We start from the raw sequence: 9,654 nt of genomic DNA, 5'->3' as shown, positions 1-9,654 counted from the left end.
ACAGAGCTATGCCGGCCACCACAAACCTCCTGCCACATTTTTTCTGGGTCACAGTACTGAAATGAGAAGTTGTTGAGTTCCATTTTTCTCCCTCCCTTCTGGAGAAGATTCTGGATTGTGTGTCTCTTCCTATCCCATAGAGCCATGCCAGCTGTTGAGAGCTGCCTGCTTCTTTTCCCTAGGACAATAAACTAAAATGCCAGGATGTACTGGAATGGCACTGGGTGCAAGCTCTACTTGTCTCCCTTCCTCTAACTCTCACAATCATGTAACTTCTCTTAATCCCATAGAGCTATGCAGTCAGCTGAGAGGTCCTGCCCTTTTCTTTGTTCAAAGTCGCCCCCAGGCATTCTAACTTTGCTGCTTGCCTCATCACTCTCGAGTAGGTCTTTTGGGCAGCATCCGGAAAAGTGAGGATGATATCAGATGGTTGCTTCCCTTATATTTTGCCCCTGAGGGAAAAGTCGTGGGCTGAGCAAAATTTTTCTCTAGATGCTAAGCTGTTTCAACTTGTGGCAGGGACTGATACCAGCAAAGTGAAATAGCATTCTTTTATTGGTGTAGATGAGAGCCAGGATTTCCTATTCCATTATCTTATGGATTTCAGTTCAGATTCTTTTTAAACTACAAATTCAATTAGAATTCAATTTAGAAGTTACAGTACAATTCAGATCATCTATTTCACCTAAGGTGGGTTTTAGTAGTTTGTGGGGGTTTTTTTAGAAATTAGTCCATTTCATCTAATTTGTTGAAATTATGCATGCAGAGTGGTAACAGTATTGAGTTTTAGTTTATCTGTCTATCAAATATTTAAAAGGTTTCTTAAATTTTTATCTTTGTGTTTATTTTTCAGTCAATACCTTAATTGGCCTAATTGATTCTTTTTTTAAATCTTTAAAACATTTTTCTAATGTTTATTTAGTTTTGAGAGACAGAGTATAAGTGGGGAGGGGCTGAGAGAGAGACACAGAATCTGAAGCAGGCTCCAGGCTCTGAGCTTGTGTGGCCTAATTGACCCTTGACCTGAATATGTGGAAGATAGTTTTCAGCCCCTCCCACTATATCAATGGACCTTATATATCCTTTCATTAAACCCATAGAAGGAAAAGTAACAGACTGTCACTTAAACAGTAGAAAATATACCTGCCCAAGTTAAAAAGAATTTTGACACAAGAACATCATAAGGGTCAGCAAATATAGGTCCTAACATATGCTAGCTTTGGCAGATATCACCCGATGACCCATCTCAAATTTACTATATCAGAAAGTCAAGGGAAGGCTAGGGCCCAGAGAATCTTTATATTTAATAAATTGGTTTTAATGCACGGTGGGGTTGAAGACTACTGGTGAAAGCAACATGCCTCCCTGGAGACAGCTTCATTTTGTTCCTGGAGATAGTATAGAAAAAGCATTAAACCAGGCGTCAGATGATTTGAAATCTGGTATAGACTCATGCTATCAAGCTAGAAAGGAAGTTATGTAATTTTGCTTAGTTTCAGTGTTATTATTTTTAAGGTTTTTTAAAAACTTATTTTGAGAAAGAGCTGGGGAGGGGCAAAGGAGATAGAGATAGGATCCCAAGCAGGCTCCACATTGCCAGCATGGAGCCTGATGCAGGAATCAAACTCACAAATCATGAGATCATGATCTGAGCCAAAGTCTAGAGTCAGACACTTAACTGACTGAGCCACCCAGGCGCCCCTTAATGTTAGTATTTTTAAATGGTTATTAAAGAGACCACTACTTGGTTTTGAAGGCATATGTGTTCTTTCTACCATGAAGTTTCTTTAGTTAATAAAAATGTATTTTATTTACTCCTTTATTGCAATGCAGCTTGGATAAGAAAAGACAAAGCCTATTTATATAAGCATTGTGGGTCTGTGTGCATACCTACATACATGCCGTAGATCTCCCTGATCTCCAGTGAAGGCAGTCAAATGAAAAAATACTGCTTAGTAGCATGTGTTTAACTGTGGAAAGAGGTATTCACCATGTAATAGGAGGTAAGGGGGTTCATTGGAAGAAAATGTCCCTATGCAATCAGGAAATCAGGCTTATTAATGTGGATTTAATGGCATTAGCTACGTCTCTGCATTTCTCTCATCTTCTAATATCTTGAAACATTGTATAATATTTTCAAGATCTTAACATACAATTTAATACACATTCCCTTACAAATGTAAGCAACATAAGGCGGATACATAGACTTTGACCAATGTTTTTATAGAGCAATAATCTGGAAACTATGGCTTATGAGTGCTACTTATTTTTTAAAATAAAGTTTTATTGGAACACAGCCATGTCCAACCATTTATGTATTGTCTATGACTGCTCTCACACTACATGGCAGAATTGAGCAGTTGAGACAGAGACTGTAGGGCCTACAAAGTCATGAATAGCCACTACCCGGTCTTTTGCAGATAAGTTAGCCAACCATTGGTGTGAAGAGTAAAGTCTTATTTTTGGGTGAAAACTGAAAAAAAAAAAAAAAAAAAAAAAAAACCCAGTGAAGCATATTTTATTTTCAGCTTAAAAATAATTTTTAATCATTTTGAAAAATATCAACCATTTACCTAGGAGTTTAGAAAATTAGGAGAAAGTCTGTGCATACTAATACCAAGAGCATTGTTTTGTTATTCAAAAAATATAAAAAACAATCTATAATCACTTTGGGGAAAATCAGCAAACTTTCAAGTATAGACTGTTGAGAAGTGGAAAAAGGTTGCCTAATTTATAGGATCTTAAATGATCTATTAATTAACTTAGCTCAGTTTTCTAGTATGTTATCTGTCATCATTTAAAGTCCATCTTTGTGAATTATATATTGTTACAAACACATAATGCATAATTGTCATCATGTTACTATGTTCAGTCCAGTGTCAATTATCTAAACCTCTAAAATGTACCATTAAAGTTACAACCTGGGTGAATTAAGTAAAAAAGGAGTTTCCTTTTTTGGCCCATTTGTTTGTGATCCAATCCCTATTCATGCTAATGGTTTCTTCTACCTTCTTATGAAAATTCTGTAGATTCTAGATCTCTATATAAGGTGGTTTGCTTCTGCTTAGAATCCATCAGGGAGGATTGTCTATTCCTAGGGCCTAGTGATCACATCATTGCTCACAGATGGTGCAGCTGTGGTATAATGGAAAACCGCACTTTGCTTTCACTAAGAAGCTAGGATGGTCCTCCTGACACTGAAATCCATTGTACACTTGGCCAGACTGAAGCCCAACTATGTTCCTAAACTTTTACCTAAGACTTTGTTCAGTTTCCCTTTGTCTACTAGTAGTCACCTAGAGGAATAAATTTTTCCTGAATGGTACCAGCTCATATACTTTTTGTGTTAGAGAGGTAAAACTGACCTTTGTCATACAATTTATAATATTTTTTTGGAAGATGGATATGATTTTTAATTACAGTACTGCACATCTTTGCAAATTTCTAGTGTTATAAAAATGCAAAATCCAGTTACTTTCGAGTGTAATGATATTTTTCCAAATTCAAAGGTTACTTAAGTTATGCCTTGGATAAGAATGATCAGGAGCTCTATTCTTTAGGTCTTCAGCTTAAGAAACATGTTTTCCTTGGTTTTTCCATGCTCTTCTGGATATTTTGTATCTCAGTGTGAAGTCGTTTGCTCTCATTTTGGAATCCTTCCTTTAGTAGACGAGCCTGTTCCTAAAAAGGGACAATTGGAGACTGAATAAAGTGTAGGACTGAAGTAAATCTCTAATTTATAGCTAGTTTCCGCATTCATTTTTTTTAGTATTAAATTTCTTCTTGACATTTTCTCTACCCTTAAGTTTCATTATATGTTCTCTTGGGTGTCTTAGCTCTGTGATTACATTTCCACTAAGTGGTGAAGACAGTTCAGATATCTTACCAAGTTGTGTGACCCTATAAAAGTTACTTAATCCTTTCTGAACTTCTGTTTCTTTTCGTAAGTAATAGAGACACAGCAGTTCTTGCTTCGTATAGTATTAAGCAAGAGATCCATATAAGAGATTTTTCAGAATGCCTAGCAGAGAACAGCTACCATGGATGAAAGGATGTACAGATAGAGGACTGGATGTGACCTAACCACAAATAAATCTTTTAATAACCAGATAGAGGCAGGGGCCAGGTCAGGCAGGCAGACAGAAATTGAAAAGTACAAGTGGCAAGTGGCAAGCAAGGTCCTTCTTGTAGGCATCATATTATCACTGCCACACTAAGATATGATGAGGGAGAGTGGAGAGAAAACAGAAAACAGAAACCTTAGGGTAGTACAATTAAATACCTGAAGTTTGAAAGCTAGAATTCTCTCTTGTTCATCCAGCCACTGGACTCTATCCCTTTCCATCTTCTCAGTTAATTGTCTCACATGTTCCTGATGACTCCTTTCTTTCTGTTCCATCAATTGCTGATTCTTTATTTGCATTTCTTCTAGTACTTTTGCTGCAGCCTGTGCAGATTCAGCTTTCACACGTTCCACTTAGAGGAGGAAAAAGAAGACAAATGTATGTGAGTAAGCATGTTGTCCCTTTCTTCCTTGCACACTTACCGGTCATTGCTGCTGTTGACTACATATGCCCTACTCAGAAATGACTTCAGCAAGTAAGGGGCATTGTTGTTCACCTTGCCCTAGTTTAAGGATCCCAGGCTTACCCGGCCAAATTATTTAAGCTTTAAGAACTCTTGAGGCTATCTAATCTCTTGACTGGCTCCTCACCTTCAATCTCCTTTTCCTTTTCTGTGAGAGTCTGGTCTGTCTGTAGAATCGCATCAGTCACAGACTCCTTGGACTTCAAGTATTCCTGAAGAACCTCTTCAGCCTTAGGACCCAGAGAGCATGGAGTTGGTAATAGGAAATGGATATAAGCACTCATTCCTGTTTGTCTTCCTATCATCTTTTCCTCTAGGAATTGCTCCTCTTGGCCTTAGTGTGCCTGGTGGTCAAGACTCCTTGCCACAGGCATGGACACATGCTCTGAGCTGGCCAATAATGGCAGCCTACTAAGCAAAATCCTTTATAAGAGACTGAGATAGACACTGGGAAACAGACATTCTTTGTTTTTTTAGAATGAGGGCTCTAATTTTGGAGGTGTTGGTGCTCTGGCCCCCTAAGGAGTGAGTTGTTGAAAAAAGAAGTCATTATGGAGAAAGCAGATCAGAGAAAAGGTGGAGGGAGAATAGGAAAGAAGGAAGTGTAGGGTTGAGGGGAGTAACAGACAGACAGACAGATGATGACATTATTTGAAATCTTGGATCCAGTTGTCCTTAAAGCCAGTTTAAAGCCTAAACTGATGAATTCCCATTTTTGTTTAAGAAAATGGGTTTCTGTTCCTTGCAGCATAAAGATCCAGCCACAGTAGTGAATTGCAATAACAACTTTGTGGTTGATCTGAAAACCCAATTAATAACTCAATTATTAATTGAGTGCACTCTTGGATGAGCACATAGGACGTATCTGGTGTAATTGGCTCCTTATACATGTTTACTGAATGAAAGTATGAATGCTGTTGTTCTCACAAGGTGTGCAATTACACGTGGTTATTTTAGTCTTTCAAGGAGGCATGTCAGCAGCTTTCCAGAATCAGAACATAAATCTTGGTTACCTGTATCCCTTTTTTTTTTTTTTTTTAAATTTTTTTTTTTCAACGTTTTTTATTTATTTTTGGGACAGAGAGAGACAGAGCATGAACGGGGGAGGGGCAGAGAGAGAGGGAGACACAGAATCGGAAACAGGCTCCAGGCTCCGAGCCATCAGCCCAGAGCCTGACGCGGGGCTCGAACTCACAGACCGCGAGATCGTGACCTGGCTGAAGTCAGACGCTTAACCGACTGCGCCACCCAGGCGCCCCGCTTACCTGTATCCCTTTATTAGGTTGCTGAAGATATTTTGTCTTCAGCTCTTGTATTTTCTGGATGAGGAGACGGTACCCTCCTGGTTTAGAATAAACCCCCTGCTTCACAGCTTCTTCAAGAGGACTGAAAATATCCTTAAGTAAATCTGAGCAACGATCTGTTGATGCCTGCACATTCTGTTTACAAAAGTCATCTCGCTTTTTTTCCAGCTGGGCCTTTGATGTAAAAATAGGAGGTAAAAAGAATAACAGGGAAAAGATGTTAGCATGACCTTAGAATATCTGGAAGGGCTTCTCAGAAATAAGCCTATGACCCTAGAAAAAGTCACAGGCACCCCAACAGGACCATATCCTTCCTCCTGCTCCTGACTTTTACTGAAGTCCCTTTCTCCTTAGAGGTGAAGTTCAGAGCAGAGATTGCTAGCTTTCTTGCTATACCTTTAGAGATAAACTTCCGCTTTTCAAATTAGGCCAGTGATTGCGTATGGAATAAATGTGGCTCAACATAAGCCTGCATATGGATAATCAGGGAAATATCCTGATTGATTAGGATATCAAATCAGTCAGGTAATAGTGGGCATTTGATTTAGAAGCTCTGATTGTGACTTATGTGAATTTAGGTAAATTAAGAGGAAGAATATTATTCATGAAAAAAATGTTTTAAAACTTTGAGTTCAATCCAAAATCTATAAAGAACTCATCAAACTCCACACCCAAAAACAAATAATCCAGTGCAGAAATGGGCAGAAAACATGAATAGACACTTCTCTAAAGAAGACATCCGGATGGCCAACAGGCACATGAAAAGATGCTCAACGTCGCTCCTCATCAGGGAAATACAAATCAAAACCACACTCAGATATCACCTCACGCCAGTCAGAGTGGCCAAAATGAACACATCAGGAGACTATAGATGTTGGCGAGGATGTGGAGAGACGGGAACCCTCTTGCACTGTTGGTGGGAATGCAAATTGGTGCAGCCACTCTGCAAAACAGTGTGGAGGTTCCTCAAAAAATTAAAAATAGACCTACCCTATGACCCAGCAGTAGCACTGCTAGGAATTTACCCAAGGGATACAGGAGTACTGATGCATAGGGGTACTTGTACCCCAATGTTTATAGCAGCACTCTCAACAATAGCCGAATTATGGAAAGAGCTTAAATGTCCATCAACTGATGAATGGATAAAGAAATTGTGGTTTATATACACAATGGAGTACTACGTGGCAATGAGAAAGAACGAAATATGGCCCTTTGTAGCAACGTGGATGGAACTGGAGAGTGTGATGCTAAGTGAAATAAGCCATACACAGAAAGACAGATACCATATGTTTTCACTCTTATGTGGATCCTGAGAAACTTAACAGAAACCCATGGGAGAGGGGAAGGAGAAAAAAAAAAAAGAGGTTAGAGTGGGAGAGAGCCAAAGCATAAGAGACTCTTAAAAACTGAGTACAAACTGAGGGTTGATCGGGGGTGGGAGGGAGGGGGGGTGGGTGATGGGTATTGAAGAGGGCATCTTTTGGGATGAGCACTGGGTGTTGTATGGAAACCAATTTGACAATAAATTTCATATATTAAAAACAATAGGAAAAAAACCCTTTGAGTTCATTGTAATAAAATTTGTTCTTCTTTTTATGATAAAAACAAAGAGTGGTTATCACCATTTTAAAGTCTAGTAGGAATTGCCTCTTTCAAAATAAATACCCATTTCATTTTCCGGTAGTACTCTGCTTTCCAAGACCCTAATCCATAAGAACTTGAGAAAAAATTACCGCTAAGTCCTTTTGACATAAATGGTCTCTGTCTTTGAAGGAATTCCTCATGAAGAGTTCAATGGCCTCTTTCTCACAGGCCCTGTGCAGGTTCAGTAGCTCCTGGAGGGTTTCTGTGGGCAGCTGCAGCATCTGGCCCATCTGCTGGTCATAGTGGGCAATGGCCTTTTGCACTGCGGCTGCATTCTCAATCTGGGCCAAGGCCAGGATTGCATTCTCCATGCAGGGCAGATCTCCACGGCTGATGGCATCGACATAGGTCTGCACCAGTTTCTCTAGACCTACAAACAGAGAACAAATAATGTTGCTTGTTGTAGGTGGGATGAGGAAACATTCCATTCTGTGTGATTCTGATCATGTCTACTACCACCCATTTGCCTCAAAGCATCAATGTCCTCAACATCACCTGGAGCCTTGCTAGAAATGTCGATTCTCAGCCTCTGACCCAGATCAAGTGAATTAGACCCTCCTCTCTGGCAAGATGTCCAGGTGATATGTTTACACATCAAAGGTTGAGAATCTGTTCTAGATAGCATAGGCCTATGTTTACTGAGTGTTTTCATTCACTTTACCCTTAAGCACCATTAGGACAGGAACCATACCTCTCTAATTTACATCTCTATCATCAGCCCTGGTCTGTGGCAAGCATTTGATCATTGTTGTGGAAAAAATCAAAAGGATACTCGATTTTGTTTATTCTAGCAAAGCATGGTCCAAGACAACTTTCTGTTATGATGGAAATATTCTATGTCATCCAGCTATTAGCCACATGTAGGTATAGGCTTTTGAAATATATAACCACAAGAGACTCTTAAAAACAGGATAAACTGAGGGTTGATGGGGGTGGCAGGGAGGGGAAAGTGGGTGGTGGGCATTGAGGAGGGCACTGGTGGGATGAGCATTGGGTGTTGTATGGAAACCAATTTGACAATAAATTTCATATTAAGATATAAATAAACAAACAAATAAATAAATCTGTGTAATTGGAATTTTAAGTTTTTAAAAAAAATTTTTTTTAAATGTTTATTTAATTTTGAGGGAGAGAGAGAGAGAGACAGAGCACAAGTCGGGGAGGGGCAGAGAGACAGGGAGACACAGAATCCAAAGCAGTCTCCAGGCTCTGAGTTGTCAGCACAGAGCCCGGAGCTTGAACCCATGAACTGTGAGATCATGACCCGAGCCAAAGTCAGACGTTTAACCCACTGAGCTACCCAAGCATCCCAGAATTTTAAATTTTCTGTAATTTTAATTAGCTCACACTTAAATTTAGATAGCTACACTTGTGTAAGTGGCTACCATATTGGACAATGCAGGTCCTAATAAATAGGTCAATTTTAAGAAATAGAACTTGATTTCTTTAGCCTTTCCTATCTTTTCTCACCCAAGAAATTTGACTAGTAAAATCTATTAGAAATGTTGATGTCATCAAGAACTTAACATGGAAATAGCAGTAGATTCACATTTTTTTTAATGTTTATTTATTTTTGAGACAGAGAGAGACAGAGCATGAACAGGGGAGGGTCAGAGAGAGGGAGACACAGAATCTGAAACAGGCTCCAGGCTCTGAGCTGTCAGCACAGAGCCTGACGTGGGGCTTGAACTCACAGACTGCGAGATCATGACCTGAGCCGAAGTCGGCCGCTTAACCAACTGAGCCACCCAGGCGCCCCTAGATTCACATTTTTTAAAGCTGAAACTAGGTGGATGTAATTCTACTCTCCTTTAGTCTTAACAATGGAAGAAAAAGACTGGGAAGAGGACTCACGAGGTCCATTGACTTTGATGTCTCCTGAGAGAGTTTTAGTTTTGGAATTCTTAAAGATGTAGGAACAGAAGGCTGAAGCTTGTTGCACAAATTCAGGATCCAGGTCATTATCATGCAGTGTCTCAAGCTGGCCTAGCTTCTTCCGATGAGTGGGTCGATCAAAGATAAAGCATTTCTTCTTCGGAAAGAACTTCCGGATACAGAGTCGGGGCAGATTAAAATTTTGATCACTTTGAGTGGTACCTGCAGGAAGATAAAAAAGGCT

General features: G+C 39.5%; 1 protein-coding gene across 4 annotated transcripts in view; it reads right to left on the bottom strand.

Annotated features, from left to right (window-relative positions):
• Window positions 1-2,502: 2,502 nt before the first annotated feature.
• The window catches only part of LOC131504417 (guanylate-binding protein 1-like), a 175,535-nt gene continuing 168,383 nt past the window's right edge, over window positions 2,503-9,654 (bottom strand). For 3 of the 4 annotated variants that reach the window (XM_058716676.1, XM_058716675.1, XM_058716674.1), the window contains exons 6-11: window positions 9,390-9,632; window positions 7,625-7,905; window positions 5,853-6,065; window positions 4,715-4,817; window positions 4,283-4,476; window positions 2,503-3,681 (exon numbers count right to left, since the gene is read on the bottom strand). In XM_058716676.1, the coding sequence (XP_058572659.1) occupies window positions 3,565-3,681; window positions 4,283-4,476; window positions 4,715-4,817; window positions 5,853-6,065; window positions 7,625-7,905; window positions 9,390-9,632 (1,151 nt within the window). In that variant the 3' untranslated portion in view covers window positions 2,503-3,564. Of the gene's footprint in view, window positions 3,682-4,282; window positions 4,477-4,714; window positions 4,818-4,866; window positions 5,601-5,852; window positions 6,066-7,624; window positions 7,906-9,389; window positions 9,633-9,654 lie in introns of those variants that run through there. The other variant, XM_058716678.1, reaches the window with a different exon arrangement.

Source organism: Neofelis nebulosa, chromosome 2 (assembly GCF_028018385.1).
Source record: "Neofelis nebulosa isolate mNeoNeb1 chromosome 2, mNeoNeb1.pri, whole genome shotgun sequence".
In the NCBI taxonomy this organism is placed as follows: Eukaryota; Metazoa; Chordata; class Mammalia; order Carnivora; family Felidae; genus Neofelis; species Neofelis nebulosa.
This window is presented reverse-complemented; position numbering and strand designations above follow the sequence as displayed.